This window comes from Clinocottus analis, unplaced genomic scaffold, assembly GCF_023055335.1.
Source record: "Clinocottus analis isolate CAN_PGR_092001 unplaced genomic scaffold, fCliAna1.0.p SCAF_17, whole genome shotgun sequence".
NCBI lineage: Eukaryota > Metazoa > Chordata > Actinopteri > Perciformes > Cottidae > Clinocottus > Clinocottus analis.
The window spans coordinates 1,992,159-2,014,811 of record NW_027175898.1 but is presented as its reverse complement, the minus strand read 5'-3'; the positions used below and the strand labels follow the sequence as shown (position 1 = coordinate 2,014,811).

Sequence of the window (22,653 nt, the reverse complement as noted above, 5' to 3'; positions counted from 1 at the left end):
TATACACTGACACTTGACCTATGGATGTCACTATTTAGTAAAACAGGGATACAACAGTTTGCTCAATCAGTGAAAACTGAGTCAACGAACACAACGAGTTCTAACATTTCGTTAGGTGATTTTTGTATTTGTCATCCAATGTGCAACCGTTTGTCGTCAGACCTTTATTTCGAAACATGTGAGCGGTAACTGTGCGTCTCGTATGCGGTAGCTTGACACTCGTACCAGCGAGAGGGATCCTCGCTGTTGTGGTGTTTTGGTCCAGGCGAGCCCACTCACAAAAATGACAGCGCGGAAGTCTGGCTCGCGACTGGAGACCGAGATAGAGAGGTGTCGCTCTGAGAGTCAATGGGACAAGATACCGGAGTTAGTGCGACAGCTGTCCGCCAAACTAATATCAAACGGTAAGAAGTGTGCGGCTCCTCCGGCCGGGCGTTCATTCAGTCTCTCAGGCCTTCCCTGTGCTCGGTCCTCGGTACTTCCTGATAGCGGCAGCCGAGGCTGGGAGTTTTCCAGCACTGTGCTCTTGTTGGAGCCAGTTAGCTTTGAAAGGTCAAGAGAAAGACTTCCTTCATTTTCACTGGGGATTTGTACCACGACCATTTTTTGGTCGTGTGGTGGGAAGCGTCACACACACTGAGGTACTTTGATTTTTACGACATGGAGAACTCAGTTTGAGGTCTGACAGCTCGCCCCTCTGGTTCCCTCTGCTCTCCAGTCACGCGGAACTCCGTTCAGACATCAATGTCAATGTGACTTGTATGACAGTAACGCTGCTCATAATTGACAAACACCAACCAAGACCTTCAAAGCAACATAACAGAATGGTTTCACCCCTGTTACTTAACCTATCTAGTTACAAGTCGAGATATTGATGATGCCGAATTTACCAGAATTGTCCAGTTATTAGTTATAGGCTTCAACATTTACTCCACATAGAGCACACGTTTCCCGAAACTGCCGGACAGTCTAAATTGGCAATTTTCTGTTATGTTTTCTTGCAATTCGGTTAGCTGTGTGGCGTGATGATGCTACATGCTAACGCTAGCTGTCAAACTGCTGCTGCTGCAGTGCTAAACTGTACACCTGGCAGTGAGTTACTGTATTGGGTAAAAAGAAATAATAAAAAAAACCTCGATGACGACAGAGAAACATTTTTGTTTTACAAATGAAAAACTAATGCTGCCTGGCCACGAGCAGGGGTCGATTCCTCAATGTAATCTGAATCAGTTTCTTGTAAATATAAAATCCCATTTGCTTAAGTGTAAAATCTCTGTAAAATCCCTGTGACATGAACGCATCACGATATGGATGATGTCACATGTACGTCATGATGCGTTTATTTGAGAGGAATTTCTTTTAATACTCTTTCCCCCTTTTTGATATGGAAGTTAGTTGGCTTGTGTGCAAACAGATTGGAAAGATGTACATGTAAACAGCATTATATCCCATCTTGCCCTGCAATTTAATTACACCTATTTGTACTGATATAACATTTAAATATTACTCATGGTGGCTTTCTTGATCCGATACAATTTCCAAATTGACAAATTACTACATCCTGTTTTTGTTCTTTTGCTCTGTGTTGCTCTATCTTGCCACAACTGAAAATAACCAAACATTTAAATACCACCAAGCCTTCTCCTATTCTTTCTCTGGGATCTCTGTATTACAGAGGCACTAGTTAATTAAACTAGTTCACTTTGATGCAGTGATGTACAGGTGGACTCCAGGACGCTGTGTGGAGGGAGTGTGGTTACAGAGCATTCTTCTGATCACACCCATTACTTAGTGAGGTCAGAGATGAAACAGAGAGGGAAGCAAAACACTGCTTTTCAGCCTGGTGTACTTTAAGATAGCTACATACAGTTTATGGAGTCTAATTCAGTTATTAATAGTAAACACGCAGAAAGCAGTTGTAGAGAGATCCATTCAAAAAAGTAAAGGCCAAACATTAAGAGCTCTATTGTTGTTGTTTTTTCAAGTGGTAATCACAGCTAAGAATACAATTAGAGGAATTGGTACCGAGGGAAACTGTGAGCTTGTGGCATCACAGTCTGAAAACGGAAATATTGTTAGATCATTGTGAACTGCAAGCCATGAATATGATTATTCTCTTGGCTTCAGTTAGTGCGAGTTTACAATTGTGGAATTAAGTGAAGAAAACACTGCCATTATGAAACATAGTTTGGCACAGGAAAGCTGTAAGCTCTGGTCGCTGACTGGGACCTGTAACCGGATTAATGCTCATTTCACCCGTTGAACCTATTTAAAACACACATAATCACACAATTTCAGAAGCTTGCCGAGGCTTTACATAATTCTGGCTGGTATGTGTGTAAGCACACACAACAGTGTTGCTCCTTATGTTGAGAAATGTATTGCAATTGCAGTGACAGTTGACGACCAGGAGAACCCTTCAAAAGGATACATAGTCATCTGATAGTCCCTCAAATCTTATTTTAAATTGTGAATATATACATTTTTAATTGGCTGTAGATTGAGCTAAGATTGACCTTCAGGCTTTACACTGTGTACACTGTATCTTATACATCCTGTATCACACTGAGATTAATGATTGATTTATTTTCATAAATTATTGTTAGATTTTTAACTGGCAGAATGATCATTGACTATTTTGTTTTTTCAACCCAAGGCTTATTAAAGGTGCAATGTGTAGGGCTTGCCAATATCTAGCGATGAGGTTGCAGATTGTCACCACCTGAAACTTTTCCTGTGTGCCAAGCGTGTGGGAGAAGAGTCATAGTCATGCTTTTTCATTGTGTGTGTGTCTGTGTAGATGATCTAGGTGAGCTGTTGCTGGGGGAATGCAAGCTTCAGACGTACCTGAAGGAGAACCCCATCAAACAGGGAGCCAGTCCCAGGGGCCCACGACCTAAACTGGTGGAGGTCAGGAAACACCTCACTGCTGCTCTGGACAGAGGAAACCTCAAGGTAACCGTGGATGAAGAGACAAGTTGTTACTTCCTTGGTTTATGTTCGAGTCTGCACGGTCACATTTAACAGTTGTCGCTTTACTTCTTAGTTATTCTACAAATCTATATTTGGTGTCTATAGTGGATTTAAAAAGAACAAATATTTGAAAGAGAAAATGTCTTGTTTTCTGTCCTCCAGGCGGATTACATCCAGGAAGCCAGTCTGCTGATGGCCAAACTGTGTTATGTGGAGGGAGAATACAGAGACGCGTTAGGTAACCCTCACACTCCTCTGGTGTATTTACTCATATTTAGTATCTATTCCTGGTAGGATGTTATCGATTAAGAAAAATCTGGTTTATGGATAAAATACTGGTTTACCGATCAATTTCTTAATCAATAAATAATTGGTGTATTGACAGGTCACTACAGCAGGGTAAACCTGGATGACATGCATCTGGGGGGAGCTCCTGTGTACAGGCTGTCCATGATAGCAGAAGCATACGCTACTAAAGGTATAAACACACACACATACACACACACACACACACACACACACAGACACTTACTTACACATGTTCATGTCTCATATCCTGCTTGATTTCAACTGCCATCAGTTCAGTCCTAACCTAAACCCCAGCACTACTGCTTTGCGCCACATGGTGGCAGCGCAGTGCCACTGCTGTGGACTACACCGGCTCACACTAGATCGTTATGACTAATAAATGCACACAGTCACACATCAGGCACCTCTGGTTGCCTTTGAATAATGGATATTTACTTGTTATTCTATTCTTATTCAGGTCATCTGTGCAACCGAATAATATTCTTAAAACTCAAGTAACCAGTCATTTATGATTGATAAGATATGAATTGGATGATTATGAATTATGAATGAGGCTTGAAGCAGCTTGGTTTGCAAAGCAATCATCAGTGGGAGAAGAAGATCACCCCGAGGGTCAAAAAACTACATCAAACAACTCGACCAAAACATATGAATTAATGGTTTGAAAGGCTACAAATGTCTACCAGACGTTAGTAACTGACTCATGGCCTTTGCCGCTGTTTCTGTCGCCTTGCGAACTCTTCTCCCCCCAACAACTCCTAGGACTGTGCTTGGAGAAGGTCCCAGCAGGCTCCCCGTCTCTATCCAATAAGAACACTGGGTCTCCCTCGTCCAATAGGAGCACAACAGACCGGGAGCAGGACATCATCACCTGCTATGAAAAGTCTGGAGACATCGCTCTGCTCTACCTGCAAGAGGCTGAGAAGGTACACGTCGGCCTTCAGTCTGACCTCTCGTTCAAAGGTCATGAAAGCAGAATGCTCACGGTCAGGTGTTGTGTTTTTTCCGAGCTTCATCAAATATCTCGTTAGCATCCAGACTCCCGAACACTTTGCTGTCGCCGTGGGTGTTGTGATGCATGCTCTGCAGACGGTGTGCAAGCTTTACCAACGCGTTACCGCCGGGGACGGCCAACTGGCAAACAAATCTCCCCCTCTTAATTTGGAGAATGTGGGCTCTCAGACATTCTCCTAATTAAGAGGGAGAGATTTGTTTGCCAGCTGACTTGAGCTGGCAAACAGTGAACTGCAATAAAAGAGAAGGAGATACAAATCAAACATTCAAAGCAGCATTCAAATGATACTTCAGTGAGACGTGAGGATGCAATGGCTGAATACAACAAGAGACAGACAGCAACTATATAGAAGGTTTTACAAGATATTCGTGATCTTTTATATTGTTTATGTTATAACAAGATAAGTTATTTATATACTTTTTCTTAAAAAGGGACAAAAGAATGGCCATGAGGTCACTCCACAAAGATAAAGACAACAAAGATCAGAAAATTTAATAATTTAATATTACGTAATAAGTCAGTTTAACAACATTTCAAGCGATAAGAAGACACATTATGTTTTTATATATTGTTGTCGTTTACGTTGTAATAATCTGAAAATATGAATCGCTATAACGTGAAAAAAACTATGACAAAACGTGATACTCATCTGTTTTTTTTCTTCTTGCAGCAATACACTGCCGTAAGAAACACGAGTTCGAGGAATAATTTAAAATACTTGTATTAGATATTAGTTAAGGTTAAGGCTCTACATTTCTTTGACAAAATGTCAGAGAATAGTGTCCAAAGGGTCTTCAAATGTCTTGTTGAGACCGACCAGAAGTCCATGAGCCAAAAGCAAGCCGTGTACTCTCCACAAGGCAAAGAAAAGCTGCAAATAATCACAACTTCTTGCAGTTTTGCTTAAAAGCAACTTGACAATTTCTCTATTCTCAAAATAGTTACTTACTAATAAATCAACGTATTGTTTTAGCTCTAGTAAAGGCTCAAGTCCTTTGATAGGATTATTGATGTCACACAAACCCCATCATACTTGGGTGTAAATGTAATTAAACATGTGTAATTGCCACTAACGCACAAACCCAACTACATTAACAGGTGTATTTATCAACTATAGCCTAGTCCTTTTATTCCTGTTGTAATTTATTCTCTACAATGCTGGATTAATAATCCAGCTCGAGTAACAGAAATGTAGGCCAACAAAATTTTACGTTAACAATGGGCCCACTCGCACAAAGACATTAAAATGATCCTCTGTATCTTGCTTAGTTTGCATTTCTCATGCATAAATAAATGTGATTTGTTAAATAGGCCACTGTAGAAATGAAATAGTTGAGTGAGCCAATTTGAATCTTACATTCTTAAAATTACATCAGGCCTTGCGTTTCTCCTGAAAATGTCTTGTCCAAGTTATACACGCAGACTAAATGCTCTGCTATTAACTGCATTGACAGATAGTTAATAGATAATAATAATGATGGATAATTGATATTGGTCCCGCAGATCTTTCTCTGCAATTCCGTGTTAAATTTTGGATTTCTTTCTTCATCTCCGTGTGTTTCTTCAGGCTTTATCAGCGGGAATTCAGAACCGCAGCCCGAAGCCCGGTCCGACGGCCCAAGACCTGGAACTGGGCTACTTCCTGGAGACGGGCCTGCAGAGAGCCCACGTCATCCACTTCAAGAACGGGTAAGAGAGGGAAGCGGGTGGAGGGAAACAGATAGAAATGGAAATCAGAGGGACCCCGCAGAGTTGCCCGTCAATCACTTCAAAAAACACAAAACAGAGCTTTTTAAGAAGACTACGAGACACATTTTTAGTATTTACACCCCTTAGAACACGGACAGCTCTTGTGGACACTTTCCAACCACTTTCCAGTTATCGTGTTAGGAAGCTGCTGACAGGTGGGTGAAAGTGAGAACACTGTGAAGCAGAAAGTAGTTCCCATTGTGTCGTTGTTTTCATGACGGCACAGATCACTTCAGGTCAAGCCTGGTTACTGGAAGATATATCCTTTTAGAGGGCTGGATGGAGTTTGTAAAATGTCTGCCCAGTGCCAGCTGATTCCACTTCAGTGTCAGGAGAGGGGAAGAAAGGGAACTTCAAACATGTAGACAACGTAAATGTTCCCTTTTGTATAGTCTTTATCACGCAGGAAGTACAGTTTAAAACTTCAAAATGAAAACGTAGCTTACTAACATCACCTCACATAGCTTATGATCATAACAACATGAAAAACTTCCAGCATGGAAAAACATAAACTCCAACACCTGAAGACCTTACGACCTTTTCTGTGTCACCTCGCAACCTGGTAAAGATTCAAAGCTGCTCGTGATGGTGCTAAATATTCAGCTTTTCACACACGCATAGACAGAAACTTGAAAATGTTATGGCCATGGTGCAGATTATGCACACATCTGTTGTGAGATGTCTTCCATTCACACATACGCACACTACAGACTCTGACAAGTGTCCCTCTTCCTGTTTCCTCACTACATTTCCATAGCAACCTGACACAAGGCGTGGGCCGGTTTCGGGAGATTCTTCGGGCCGTCGAGAACAGAACCACCCAGAGCCTCCGCATGGTGAGGGACGATGGGCCGGGAGGTTGGCTTTTCTTATTTGGCTCTGAGAATACGGAGATGTTTATGTATCAATATACACCAAATCTTTGGGATATTGGGAAATGCATTGTTTGTTTGGATTAAACAAAGTAGATATAGCATGTTAATTCGTGAGCTTCAAAGGTGCCTTTTAGGAGGATTTTGTTACCTTCTGACACACTCAGGTTAGCTGTTACCCCGTTTCCAGTCTATGCTAAGTGAATCTTCCAAAGAGGGATGTCGAACTCTCAGCAAGAAACATAACAAGCGCTTTTCCCAAAATGTCAAATCGTTCCTTTTTTAAAAAGACTCTGCTTCCAGCCACAAACCCAACTATTATTTACACGCCGCATCCATTTTGTACAATTTGAATATGTCCAAGTTGTACAAAACAATTTCCTCCAGGCTTTCTGTCTTGTCTGTTAAAAACTACAAGGGCAAAAACCTAGGGCAGATTTACTTCAAATCCAAACCCACCGCAAGCAAGTAGACTTCAAAATTGACTGATTGTACATGTTATGATGGTGAAAGGATCCAGATAGCCGCCTGTACGATGCTAAAATCATTACTATAACTGACTGTTACTTAGAAGCAAAGTAAGCCCCAAGTAAACAGATTGCGGCTGTGTACCAGACTGTCTTTGCCAAATGTGTGTGTGTGTGTGTGTGTGTGTGTGTGTGTGTGTGTGTTTGTGTGTGTGTGTGTGTGTGTTTGTGTGTGTGTGTGTGTGTGTGTGTGTGTGTGTGTGTGTGTGTGTGTGAATGCAGACCATAGCCAGACAGCTTGCAGAGATCTTGCTCAGAGGAATGTGCGAACAGAGTTACTGGTCTCCTCTGGAAGACCCTCCCACCGTGTCGCCATTGGACGATCCCACGCGGCAGGGACACACTCACACCAAGAACTACAGCCTAAGCCGACGCCCACGCGTGTACTCAGGAGAGAAGTAAGTGATAATGTGTGCGTGGACGCTAAAGTTGGAATACGGTGGAAAATACCCAACATGGTTTTAAAATTACATCTTTGCCAATGTACTTTTAAACTTTTTTTAAATTCTTTTTTTTCCCTCTCTGACTCCTTTGATGCTTCTCTTACTCACTTTCTCTCTCTCTCTCTCTCTCTCTCTCTCTCTCTTTCTCTCTCTCTCTCTCTCTCTCTCTCTCTCTCGTGCGCAGCCTGTTTTGCCCTCAGGAAAACACAGAAGAGGCTTTGCTGCTGCTGCTCATCAGTGAGTCCATGGTAAGCACAAACGCCTCTAGGGCTGCAGGTCCTCAACTCTGGTTTGGAAACCTTGACATAGGGCCACCCCTGAACCTCTGTCTGTGTCTGTGTGTGCTCAGGCGAACCGTGACGCCGTCCTGAGCAGGATCCCCGAACACAACAACGATCGCATCATCAGTTTGCAGTCTGCGTCGGTGGTGTACGATCTGCTGACGATAGCTCTGGGCAGGAGAGGGCAGTATGAGATGCTGTCTGAGGTTCGTAATCCCTCTGGGCCGCATTGTCACTATGATAGAGGCTGTGAAAAGGGCTAAAGCCCAGATACACACACATAAAAACACAATTAAATTATTTCTTTTCTTTGCATTTATTTCCCCAAACAAATGAATATTTTATTACAATCCAATCGGCTCCAAAATGGAACTTGATGAAGCGTACAGATACCCGGAGAACACGTGAAATGTGTCCTATTTCCGATGTCTCCAGTGTTTGGAGAGAGCCATGAAGTTTGCCTTTGAGGAGTTCCACTTGTGGTACCAGCTCGCCCTGTCGCTCATGGCAGCCGGGAAATCCGCCCGAGCCGTTAAAGTCCTCAAGGAGTGTATTCGCCTGAAGCCTGACGACCCCACCATCCCACTGCTGGCTGTCAAGCTGTGCATCGGACCTCTGCACTGGGTAAGGCAGGAGCATCTCAAACATGCAGCTAGCTAGAAACATTTGGTGAGGTTTTCTGGTGTTTGCTCTATTAAGGCCTTCCCTTAAATACCCTTTTCTCTCTAAAACAATATCTTTTTACTCTGTCATTTTGCTTTTTTTTCTCTCCATTCTTTCTCATTTTACGTCTGTGTCCTCCCACAATCCAGTTGGATGACGGGGAGTGCTTTGGAAAGATGGTGATTGACATGGGGGAGAAAGCAGCAGAGTTCAGAGCCAAAGGCTTCTTGGCCATCGGGCTGGTTTACAGCCTCAAAGCCACTGACGGTAGGCCTCTGTGTAAAAATACTGTTGTAGAAAGGAAATTAGGGTTAAGATTTCTGTCCTGACTGTCTCTCTGCGTCTCTTCAGCATCATTGCGAAGCACACAGGAGGAGTACCAGAGGAAAGCTTTGGGATCCTTCCAGAGGTTGGGACTGAGCCATGCTGCTCGCCGTTTTCTCTTTTACACCCACATTTCACTCATTTCATTTTGTTTCACAGCACAAACTCCTTCTCAGTCGGACAAAATGGAAAATGTTCTGAGTTTACTGTCATATCAAATCCATTATATTAACCGCTATCAGTTAAATCCTATGTCCACCAGAACAGTTTTTTTTTCTGTGTACACAGTATGTGACTTGCATACGAGTCACATGCTGCCATCCATTAATGTGTTCAGGACATCTTGGAACAAGTCCGTCATGCACCCATTATTTAACGGGGTGGTTCGGATTCGTTAATCATGGTAGTGTGAGGCCGTACAGTAAATAGCAGTTGGCATGCTCGGTACAAGGAAAAATTCACACAGAGTGTACTTATAAGCTTCATCTATTAATACAATGAAAGATGTTACTGGTCTTGATATCCATGCTTATACATCACTCATCACATTGTTATATTCCTGCGATATACGCTCTCTTGTTTTACATTCGGCCTATCAACATGGTGTCAAAGTTTCTCATTGTGTCTCAATGTTTAATTTTCTTTGCTCCCTTTTCCACCCTTTTACTGCTCTGCTATAGCAGCGACCCAGTTCCCCTCACAGGGCTCGTTAAAATTTCATGAAATCATATTTGACTTTTTGTTCAGCACATCTTAACACGCAGTTTCTGTCTCTTTCTGTAGAGCTCAGAGTCTGTCTCCCACTGACCATCTAGCAGCCTTCTACTTGGCGCTGCAGCTCGCTGTGTCCAGACAGGTAACACACTCTTTAGCGAGCTTCACATCACAATGCACACATCAAAACCGTGCGAGTTTCAGGCGTGGGATGCCAGACACGGAGAGCCGGAGGAAATCAGGAAATTACACACCTGTCACTTGACAAAGTGTTTTTTTTTACCCCGACTGTGGTGAAAACCTGTAGCATGTATATGTATGTGTGTGTGTGTGTGTGTGTGTAGATCCCAGAGGCACTAGGCTATGTACGACAGGCGTTGCAGCTCCAAGGGGATGATGTCCACTCTCTTCATCTGCTAGCCCTGCTGCTCTCTGCTCAGAAACACTACCACGACGCTCTCAATATTATAGAGATGGCTCTGTCCGAGTACCCAGAGAACTTCAAGTAAGACTCCTGACGCTATGACAGGACGTTTTTATTAGCACACACAAAGTGTCTTTATATCTGTGTCACCTCACCTGGTGTGTGCGCGTGTGTGTTGCGTATTGTAGTCTGCTGTACACCAAGGTGAAGTTGGAGTCGATGTGTCGAGGACCGGAGGAAGCTCTGCTCACCTGCAAACACATGCTGCAGATCTGGAAGAGCTTTTACAACCTCACCAACCCCAGGTACACACACACACACACGCACACACACACGCTCGATCCTCAAATGCAACCTCTCATGATGTAATGTGTAAATCAGTTGCTAGCATCTAAGTACAATCAAAAGCAATAAATCCTGTATAAAACCTCAAAAAATATATGTGACTTTATATTTTTTCTATTTATACAAGGAGATACTGTCTGTCTTTTCGGGTTTGTAGTATTTATGGAGTTGAGAATTATCGAATTTATCGAATAATATAATGTAATATATAGTTTTGTAAAATTTCATTTAAAATCTTCCAGTCTTTTAACGACAGCTTTGATCTTGTTTACGTCATTATGAAACAGCATGAATATAAAAAAGAAAAGGAACCAACATCTTTAAATTATGAACTTGTAAAATATATAAAGACAAATAAACAGAAAATACAACTAGTAAAGAATAGAAGAGGATAACCTTTCTATGGTAGGTATTATTGTTATGTGATTATCCCGGGTTAGCGTTTCATAACAGATCATCTCCGCATAAGAACTACTTTGTGTGCTGTGATCCATTTCAATGCAGTGATGTGTAAATCTCCACTGGGTAAACACCACGAGGTGAGGTTCAAACTGACAAAGAGCTGCTGCTGGTTCAGACGGTGACTAAGAAAACGAATGGCAACTAAATGGAAACTAAACTAAAAGTAAACGGACTATCTGCTGCTTTTGTAGACATGTTTGCTTGTCATCCCACGCAAGGACAACTGGAGCTCAACCGTGCGTTTGTTGTATCTTCGTGTGTGTGTTTTTATGCTCGTGTGTGTGCGTGAACACATGTTTTTGTGGCAGTGATTCTGGGCGTGGCAGCAGTCTGTTGGACAGAGCCATAGCAGACAGACGACAGCTCAACGCCATGACTCTGCCTGACTTCAGTGACCCAGACACGGGTGAGCACACGCACACACACACACACACACACACACACACACACACACACACACTTGCCTCTCAGGAACCCTCGGGACCTCCCCAGTGAAACTAATCCAATTGTGCTCATTGACTTTCAGTAAACACAAATTATTTGTTCTCATCAAATAGTGACAGTCGTCATTTATGATTTCATTTAGAAAATGTCATCAAGAGGGAGGTATGGCTTCCTGCTTCTTGTTTTTGTATTGATCCAGCCTCCCTCGTACGAACAGATAACAAAGTAAAAAAGCTTTTCCAATGCTCCGATGTGTATTCATAGGTTTGTTTTTCTGTGTTTTAGAAATATTGTTTAAAGCGTATTTGCAGATTGACCACCAGTGACCTGTTTGACTTCCCTTTCTTTAGTCCTTGATGTATTTAACCCTTTTCTGTTTTATTGCCTGTTGTTTGTTTCAGTCTCAGGTTCTTCCTCTTCTTACTCTGGTTCAGAACCGGTCTCCCCCACCTCTCCATCCAGCATTTTCACCTTCTCCTCCCCACTGCCGTCCCCTGCTTCCCCCTCTTCCCCTGTCTTCATCCTCCAGCCTCCTCCTCTCCCTCCACCCAAAAACCCATCCTTCTTGCCTCCTTGCCCTCCTCCTCCTCCTCCTCCTCCTCCTCTTCCTCCTCCACCACCTGCACCTATCAAGACCAGGACTCAGTCCTTTTGCAACCACGTCCGTCTCCGACAGCTCTCCTCCAATTGTAATCCGCCTCCACGTCCACGCGGCCTGTAGCATGGTGTGGAGACTGACCTAAAATAATCCACCAGGTCTTTTCGGCGATGTGCTTGTCGATGTTCTTGTGTGTTTAATGATGAGAGCATTCCCAGTGTGCTTGTTGCCCCCGTGCTCTGTGCTAAACAGCATCTTGATAAATATAATCAATATTACTAGAATATCTACAGTAGCAGACTGAACCCGATTGAACTAAAAAAGAAACTCACCGATGTAGCTTGTATTAGATGATTTATTATAATATATACATTTTCTTAAAATGTTATAGATTGTATTCAATCTGTCATGACACTCAATATGGAAGTATCACCCAAGTATAAGTGTATCATATAACATACATTTGTTTGTAGCTATGTGTCAGTGTTCATGAGATTTCTTTCATATGTTATCAGTATAATGTTACATGACAGTAAAGGCAAAACACTCCTACATCAGGATTACCTCTCCCAGTCCGGTGTGACTGGCCTTTATTGTCATGTAAAGACCAACAAGGCGCCACAGAAGGCAGTAATCCACAGAGCATCAACATCACCTAAATATCAAACTGAGTTTCCACCACAGATCCGACTTTATTCTCACTGAAACTGAAGACCCGGTGAATCTTGGATTCCCCCCCGTCGTCCTAACCTCACGAGCATGACCAGCGTACAACTAAACTCACTAACCCTGCGCAGCGCCGGATGTGCTTCATAGTCGCCTTTGACTGTGGATCAGAGTGCAGTTGACTCTCGTGGATCTGCTGCAGTTTGTCTCGGGTGAACTCACTTCACCTGCACACGTTTAAAGTACACACACTCGCAGTTGATACAGATTTCGAACTTTTTTAATTTTTTTTACATACCACTAAAAATGAGTTTGACATATTACAGCTTCACTGTCTCTACATCCATCTGCTTTCCCCTGCTCTCTTGTTTTTGCTACTATTTTGCATCCCCCTCCCTTTCTCTCTCTCTCTCTCTTGGTTTCTGTGAGGATTATACATTTTAGCCAACATTAATTTGTCGGGTTTCCCAGTTCCAGCCTTATGTTGCCTCTCCTTGTTGCCATCTCTTCTACTAATGATGCGTGCGCTGGAACACACCGGTTGTTGTTTAGTTAAATCATTTAGCTGCACAGAAAAGTCATTTTTTTCTCAGTAAATCAGATAACAATTACATGATTTAAACAATGAGTCCATCACATAAATCACAATTACTGATAATCTGACTTGTTCTTGTGTTGCTGCATTGATAAGTCAGCACTTTTGGGAGCTTTTAAAAGATTTTGTGAGGTGCACACGTCTCCAATTTCCACCGTACTGTCCTAAAATGAACATTTAAATGTAATGGTCCTGTGCACGGCCTCATTTTGAGCATACAGTTCAACCTGCCAACAAAAAGCTCTCGTGAGATATTAAACAGAAAAAGATAAGCCTATTTCAGACTTGCTGGTAGGTCAGAATTTATTTGAACAGATTATGGCGTGAAGAAGACACAAGTGTGGCAGCAGCTTTCCTCGTGGTTTGAGGTCTAAAAGGCTACCGTGAAGAGTAAAACCCTCGTCATCATGCTCATCGGTCTTCCTTTTTTGGGATCAGCTTTCCTTTTTTCATTTAGGATTGGGATATTTCTTCTCTGTCTCAATCTCTCTTTCAATCATTGACAATCCTCTCTCTTTTTCCCCCCATCCCTCCGTTTTCTCAAGGCGGCCTTCAGGACGCTAACACTCTTGGTTTTTCCTCCATGTTTTCTGTTTGTAAGTAGCCATCTAACCTCCATCTGACCTCCCTTTTTCCATCCATTGTTCTGTCCATCCTTTGGTCCCCGGTGACCCTCCTTTCCCTGACGAGGTCCAATTTTATGTACAATACCTGTACAGAGAAGTGATCTACACAGATCCTCTGCTTTATGCTTGATGTCTGCAGCCAGTTTACAGGAGAACCGTACTGAATTTAGATCAAGTAGCTTTTGTGTATATAAATATATATTTAAAGGAATACAACGACTTAAAGGAATATCTTCCGTATTGAAACCTGCATTGTGCATACACACTTTTCAATTCATCAGAGCAAAGCAATGTGAAAGTATTCAGGAACCAAACTTTGCAGCACAGTGAGTAGTGAAGGGCAGATGGAGGTTTCTGTTCATCCTCTTCATGAAAGCAGTAGAGAAAGCAAACGCTTTACAGGGCGACGACAGAGAGGAGAGACAGAGGCAGCTTCCTGCACGTCGCACTACTCATCTGTGAAACCTAACTGTTCCAAATGATCTAAGTTGTTTACAGTAATTTGACTGACGGTACCAATTGTTAACTAACAAGCTATTGTGGGAAGGTTGAATAAGAACCCTGTTTGAGAGAAACACTATTTATTATTACCAAGATTTAGTTGGTTTACTGCCATTAAGAAGTAACATGTATCATCATCGTGGTACTGTTTGAATTTACACTGGAAGCAGAGGAGGAACACACACTCACCAGTGTGTGCTGATTAGCGGCGTCCTTTTTCCTGTAAGTCCTGTATTCCTTTAATTTAGTGAGCAGCTTCAGTGCATGTGTTGCTGTGGTCCACATTTCAGGCACGAGACACAAAATTAAGCTTCTTCAGTAAGTTTGTTAGCAGATGAGTGAAGACTTGTGTCTATATATTGTTTTTATACAAAAAAAGCAAGCCCTGAAGTACCGAAAAGCAAGAAAAGAACCAAAAAAATCTGCTGATATATTTTTTATGACACCACGTCTGTTCGTCTTTCTCCAACTCTTCAACCAGCTGTCATGCCTTACTGTCTTTATGAGGCACACGCCTTACGGTGCATGATGAGAACAGCGTATTCAGGGACGTAAGAGGAGTGGATTTGAGGGGGGACAAGAGAAACACACTGGACAGATATGAATGCAGATATTGATGAAAACGTCGCGGTGCGTTTTGTTGAACACTTGAGTAAATTGACGGATTAAAAGAACTGTCTGAAATGTCGCTGATGCATTACCAGGCGAGTTATTTAGGATTTCATCAAGAAGTTCAATGGAGGGAACAATAGATGTATTGTTTCAATATACTGCAACATGTTTGAATATGCAGGCATCTAATATACTACGACAATAAAACTTCAAATACATTTGTGAGATAGAGATCCTTTTTTTAAAGCCACTTCTCAGCGACGGCTTTAATATTCAAATCTGCTCTTTTCATCCTTGTCTCACTCATCTTTTACACATGGGTAGGTCCACTCCCTTGCCACGAAAACACACAGTTCATATCATTGTAGTGAAAGGAGTGCTTTGGACTTTAGACATTGTGGGAGACCAGAATAGTACGAAGAGAGGTGGGAGATGTTTTATTAAACAAAAGCTTTTTATTCAAGCAAGCTGAAACCATCAGTCAGTTTTAATTTAATCCCATGTTTAGGATGTAAAAGGCACATATTTATGGTTTATCTAATACCTTCAAAGCTGCAGTCGACATGACTCGTATGAATCAAAACAGGCCAAAAAGTGAAAATGAGTTGGTAATAATTACATAATTACAACCTCTAACGAGGGAAGCGGAAAGCAATGTTATGTGCCCCTCAACGGTCCTATAATTATTTAATACTTAAATAGCTATAAAATTATTGGACCACTTTAACAATTTTTACATACATTGTTTTCCATTTCCCTAAACACAGAACAGACCAAAGTGGATTAAATCATCATTTTTGAGTCAATATTGATCAGCCTAGGTATTGCACCCGGACATTTTATTCAAAATCATGCATGAAATTCGGAAATAATTCATTTTTGAAGTTGTAACTGACACTCAAAAGAGCAGAGCATCTCTCTATTAGTGTATCATGTATGACAAGAGAAACGTCTGCAATGGAGGATAAGTGGCATTTAAACAAATAGACATATTATTTTTTTATGCAACATTAGAGGGATATGATAATATGTAAAAAAAAAAAAAAAAAATACTATCTCCATGGACGCAGACATCATGTGACATTTTGCTTTCAGAAGTGCATCTGCAGTCCCGCGTGGTGGCCATTTTTACGATGCAATTGAAACGCGAAGGCAAAATCCGGAACACACTTTTTGTCAATTACTAATCCACAGAGTGCAGATTGATGCAGTGTTTATGCATGCTAGTGCAGAAATTAATTCCTTTTGACCCGGTTAAGCTACGGCCATAACACTGTGTGTGTTGCAGCGTGTGGAATGGTGTGGCCTGATTTTAAAGGCTTTTTGGGCAGCAACAGAAAACATTGTGCCCATGTGGCCCAGAGTTTTAAGCTTTTAACCTCACCCAAATACTCTAGTTTTCACTGGTTTGCGCCTCTTTTCTGTGGGAAGTTTGGGAAACCGGGAAAATCTGCTCGTGTGTTTGGCTGAATTTAAAACCCGCACTGTGACTCACGGCTGCCTGACGCTGCTGCAGTAGTTAGTCGGCACATCTGAGAGACGGCGTGTGTGTAACGGTTTGACTTTCTCCCCCCACCCTCCCTAGGCTCGGTTCATGCTACATCTATAGCAGCCAGCCGTGTAGAGCAGGCTCTGTCTGAGGTCGCCTCCTCTCTGCAGAGCAGTGCCCCCAAACACGGACCGCTGCACCCCTGGATGACCCTGGCTCAGATCTGGCTGCATGCAGGTACACATATGACGTAACGGTTACCCACATGGAGGTGCACCAGATACACACACTGGGTTTTTATTGATTTGGGTTCCTTCTACAGAAAACATTTTCCTCCTCAGGCCTTCTGAATCCTTGCAGGAAGTGAAACACTTTTGTCTCTTCAGCTCTTCTCCGTCACTGCTGATGACCCATGTTGACGCTAATAGGCCTCAACCTGTGATGGGCATCGCTTCGTTTGATGGGGTCACATGGCAACAAAAATAAACATTTCTGCCTTTGCAAATTTGTGATGCGGTCCGATCGATTGAGGACCAGAAAAGTCAGAAAGTCGGTCACATTTCCAGTTTATTGAAACAGAAGAAGGTGCGTTACACTCTTGAGTCATGGCCTTCTGCCGAGAGTACCACTCTTTACTCCAAACTAAATCTTGTCTAAATTATCATTGGCGCCATCAAACAAACAGACGCGAAGTTGCAGCGAGTGTTCTGGCGTTCGCTCGTACGGCCGTGTGTAACAGCAGTTTGACGGCCTTTGCCATCGCAGCAGATTAGATCACTTAGACATACACTAACATAAGCAGACTGAAGAGTATGCATAAACACAAGCAGACAGGGCACAACACACACACACACACACACACACCCACAGACACATAGACAGGAGTTGCTTGTGCAGCCGTTTATCTCTCCAGCTGCTTCCTGTCAGAGGAGGTCATTTCCAGCTTGGCGACACAGCTAATATAATCATCCAATCACAGGACAGACGAGCAGACGGTTCAAACTCATTTCCTCTGTCTGTGTCATTCGTTGTTTATGTCTCTCTCTCTCTCTCTCTTTCTCTTTCTCTCTCCCCCTCCCTCTCTACACAGATCGCATTAGATGACCGTGATACTGACAATGTTTTCTTTATTCATGCTGTTTGAGGGAGAACGATTGAGTTAAGCCTCCTCACTGCTTTTCTCTCTCACTTTCTCATTTTCTGCTTCTCCATTTAGCGAAGTTGAATGTTTTTCGAAAGAAATATATTTCCCGTTTCTGTTTGCAGCTCTTGATTTTAATACATCATTTTAGTTAGAAAGCGTTATATAATGTCACTTGAGAGGAAGCAGAATCCTCTTTGTGCAACACAGCAGATGGATTTCATAAGTCGGGTATATTGATCGTTATCTCTCTTTTTTATTATACCAAGCTGTCTGTCGACTTGACAAATATAATGATGTTTGAAACTACTACGAATTGCACAATATCATATAAATGTCATAAAAACGGTTGACAATAGTGTACCATGAAGAATGGCTTACAAGCTGCAATAGAATGCCATAAAAAGTCTAAAGTATACTATTCACTCAGTTTCATTAATCATGTTTGCAATCTCTCCTCCCCGTCACGTTTTCTTTGATAGCCGAGGTCTACACCGGCATGTCGAAGCCCGCAGAGGCCTCGGCCTGCACGCAGGAAGCCTCCAACCTCTTCCCCACATCCCATAACGTGCTGTACATGAGGGGCCAGATCGCTGAACTCAGGGGCAACGTAGACGAGGCCAAACGCTGGTATGAAGAGGCCCTGTCCATCAACCCGACGCATGTCAAGACCATGCAGAGACTGGTAATACACACACGCGAGACTGGTAATACACACACGCACACACGTGTACAAAAGAAAGGAAAAAAAAAGAAGCAAATTTCAGTCCTTCATGTCAAATTCATAAATCACTCGTGAATGAAACATCAGAAAAGATATCAGCTAAATAATTCATCTTGCCTTTTTCCCCCCGGGCTTTGGAGAGAAATAGAATTTCAGTGTTTTGAAACGCAAGCATCAAATTATGTGCGAGCTAAAGGAAATAAGATCCACTTCACAAAGCTCACACAATCCTTCTTTCCCTGAACCTGATGATATGTACGGCAGCACATGATTCAGGGAGGTACTTATGTTTCAATATGCATATTCTGTATATACTGTATGTGCCTGAATTTGGGACTAAAAGCTTACATGTAATGGACGTGCTGAAGAATGGAGGAAGCCCATGTTTCGGCCCTCTTGGATGATGATGCCGTACATCCACTTGTTAAACGCTTGTAAATGAACGAGAGAGCTGCGTGTGTCCGTGGTGACGCGTGTTTAGTGGAGGGTGCTCCCTCATCCCCACCTTCCCTGAGTAGAAAGAGAGGATGTGAGCTGAGGGGAAGTGCAGGACGGTTTATTTTGCTGCTCCATCACCACACATTGCCAGCTGAAGCGTCAGTGGTTCACTATCTGCAGTAAAGTAGCATCACACAACAACGCTTGTGTTACATTGGTGCCGACAAGCATCCCCAACACCAGTATCTGAGTTAACGATGCACAGCAGCACACAATCGTCACAAACACGGTGAATATGAGCCTAAAAAAAGCTTCTTTCTTCTTCATCCTCCTCCTCCCTACTCCTTCCTCTTTGCTTTGTCTCTGGACCGCTCCACAGGGTCTGATTCTTCACCAGCTGCAGCGCTACAGTCTGTCGGAGAAGGTCCTGAGGGATGCTGTGCAGGTCAACAGGTGTGTGTGTGTGTGTGTGTGTGTGTGTGTGTGTGTGTGCGTGTCTCTGAGTCTGAGTGTGTGAGCCAGTGCAATGTATGTGATTATTATATTTTAGGTCACTCACTACCATATTTCACTTTCGTCACTTCTATTTTGTCTCTTCTCACCTCCCTTTTCCTCTCCTCCCTCTTCTTCCTTTCTCTCCTGTTTCCTCCTCTCTTTCTCTTCTATTACCTCCTACCTTTTCCTTCTCTCAACCCCTCTCTAATTATCTCTCCTCTGCTCATTATTTCGCCCCCTCCTCTCATTTTTCTCTCTGGATTTCTCCTTTCTCTTTTTCGTTTTTCTCCTATCCGCCCTGCTTCCTATTTTCTCTCTAAATTCCATCCCTTCCCCCTCCTCCTCTCCTTCTCGCCGTCCTTTCCTGTCTCTTCAGCACGGCTCACGATGTGTGGAACAGCCTCGGCGAGGTGTTGCAGGCTCAGGGAAACGCCGCCGCTGCCACCGAGTGTTTCCTCACGGCGTTGGAGCTGGAGGCCAGCAGCCCCATCCTGCCCTTCACCATCATCCCCAGAGCGCTATGAAGCGGCCGCTCAGCCAGAGTACAGAGAACTCAGTACTGTAACACGCTGGCACAGAGACGGACCTGCAAGCTGCAGCCCCCACAGACACACACAGTATGCCTGCATGCCAGTTACACACCTGCACAAGGGTTTACTGCCAGACCCTTACTGTAAATACACACACACACACACACAGTATAGAAATGCAAAAAGTACACATAAACATACCCGCTCCCCTTTGTCCACCCACCCATCCCACAATGCCTTGCTGTGGCTGTGAACCCTGACTGTGTGTGAGTCTGTGCGTAGGTGAGGGCATACATAGCTTGTGTGTGTGTGTGCGCGCACACGCCGACCTGCACTTTTTGTGTGTTTTTGTTTCTTTGTGTCTGTGCAAGTACACCCATATCCGTGTGTGTGTGCCCACACTTTGCCCGTGGATATTTTCGTGTGTGTGTGTGTGCGCGTGTGTGTGTGTGTGTGTGTGTGTGTGAGAGAGTTGATTTAAGGACGTAAGTAAGGTTAAAACAGGTGTGTTCCTACTCTTGCTACTCTTGTGTTGCTAGTTTACATTTTGTTTACATGTTATTTAGTTCATTTGTGTTTCCTTTACGAGCCAAATATTACTGATAATCTCAACACACACACACACACACACACACACACGGTCACCTGGTGTTCATGCGGAGGGGATCATGGTCACTGTACGGCTGCTCAGGACCGCCAGATCTTTGAGAACCTCCAGAAGCATTGACAGACATGGTCGAGTCACTCAGTGAAGTCTAAATGCCAAAACACAGCTGCGTCTACACACACCGCTGATCAGATTTACAGCCGCTGCTGTTCAAAGGACGGCTGTTCTTTTTTTTTTCTACATTTATTTTTTTAAATTAAAGTGCGTTGTCTCTCATGTGTACAGCCTTTACGAGCTCTTTTTGTTCAACTATATTAACATTGTATGAGTTTACAAATGTTCCATATATTGCACTCTTATTCCACTTCCTCAAGGCAAGCTTTGAAACTAAAGGAAGGGTTCAACATTTTGGAAAATGTGTTTTTTCTCTTCTTTTTCTTTTCTTGCTTGAGTCAGATGAGAGGATTATTGCCACTCATGCATTAGAGAGCGGAAAACATTTTTCCATCGAACTCTTAGCAAGAAAGTAAATGAGCATATTTCCCAACAATGTCAAAGCCATTGCTGTAAAATAAATCCCATCTTTATATGAACACTTGTACTTCCGTCATGTTTTTGATCTGCAGGTAACCAGTTAAATTTCATATGAATTTGAAAAACCAGCGCACCTATGTACCATTTATATGTTCACAGATTATAAATAATGGGAGGAATCTGTTCCACACATTTTCTCAAAAATCTGATTCAATGTTGTGTGTAAATGCAACCAGTGACTGTCGTCTTTGTGTCCTGTCACAGTCGTGTTAAATACTAGATGAATATACTTTTTATTTTTCATTTGTATAATATAAATACAAAGGATTGTTGTTGTATATTTGACTGTTCCAAGTGTAATCTTATTATTATTGCCATGGTTTTAGAAAGTAAATTATAATTCTATTTTCTGGAGAGTGATGTTACTGAGGTGCAGTTGGAGGAAGAAAAAAGAAGAAGTGATTCAGTTTGATGATGTGAGCTCAGTCCTTTGTGCAGTAAACCAACGACTGAAGTTAAGATTATAATGACGGAGAAAATAAAAGTGGTTCAAAACATGTGGACTGTCTGTTTGCTGTATGTGATAAACATTGATGCTGGAATCAGCTTTTTAAAAGCCATAGTATTTCATTAAAAAACTCATATTATGTCATAAAAAATTAAAGGTAGGGTTGGTAGTCTTAAACTTTTTTTTATTATTATTATTATTTTGTTGAAATCCTCACGCACTCTTGCAATATTTTCACAATCACCAACCCTTTCCTGGAGAATATATAGTATATGAATGAAATGAAACTAGATGACACTGACAGAAATAATAAAAGTGGTTCAATGAATGTGTTGTCTGTTGTTTGTTGTGCTGTGTATAATATGCACTAAAAGAGTTCATAGTAAGCCATAGAAATGTCCTAAACACATGAAAGTCATAGTACAACGATCCTTAAAAAGTCTTCGGCTCCTACCGTATGCTCAGAGGAGAGATGTTTTATTTAAAGCCTTAATATTCAGCTTCGCGCCAACACGTGCGTCTCCGTGTGGCGTTCCCTCTCGCTGTGACCTCGGGGGCTAACGGTGTGCGTTACTTTCTCCGGTGTGCGTCTGTCACCGGGTAGGCGTGTCCTCCTCTGTGTGTGTGTTATCAGAGGATTACGGCGCTGACGGGCTTTGTCCTAGAGTGTCAGGAAGGCCCAGCTCAGCCTCACACACACAACCTCCCCCCCGCCACGGCTGGATCCTCAAGTAACACCAACACGTCGGCCCCCTTGAAGGTCATGACCTCAGCCCACTACAGTATATGATATTGGTCTTTTGATGACACATGGATTATAAATAATGTATGATGGAATATTGTACCGTTAGCTGCATTACATTTCATCTGACGGCTGATTAAAACATTTTGAAAACAAGATTAGTTATCACTTAGGTATAAATATTGTAGCTTGGTCTTAGCATGTTGGGGCCCGGTCTCAGGATTTATTCATGTATTATTAATAATTTACTTTATTAATGTTCATGTTATAATTCTGAAAACCATGAAGATCCTCAGGAGACA

General features: G+C 42.5%; 1 protein-coding gene across 2 annotated transcripts; it reads left to right on the top strand.

The window, feature by feature from the left end:
* Positions 1-212: 212 nt before the first annotated feature.
* Positions 213-21,160, top strand: ttc7b (tetratricopeptide repeat domain 7B). 2 transcript variants are annotated; one of them, XM_068580106.1, is made up of 22 exons: positions 213-404; positions 2,801-2,955; positions 3,136-3,211; positions 3,359-3,451; positions 4,045-4,208; positions 5,865-5,986; positions 6,804-6,882; positions 7,668-7,843; positions 8,073-8,136; positions 8,238-8,375; positions 8,605-8,793; positions 8,982-9,099; positions 9,184-9,241; positions 9,940-10,012; positions 10,215-10,375; positions 10,483-10,599; positions 11,410-11,507; positions 11,947-12,234; positions 16,729-16,869; positions 18,256-18,458; positions 19,315-19,388; positions 19,807-21,160. In XM_068580106.1, exons 1-22 carry the CDS (start codon positions 284-286, stop codon positions 19,952-19,954), a joined length of 2,856 nt encoding a protein of 951 aa, XP_068436207.1. In that variant the 5' UTR covers positions 213-283; the 3' UTR covers positions 19,955-21,160. The 2 variants fall into 2 exon arrangements, with proteins under 2 accessions (XP_068436207.1, XP_068436208.1); XM_068580107.1 differs by lacking the exon at positions 11,947-12,234.
* The last annotated feature ends 1,493 nt before the right edge of the window (positions 21,161-22,653 follow it).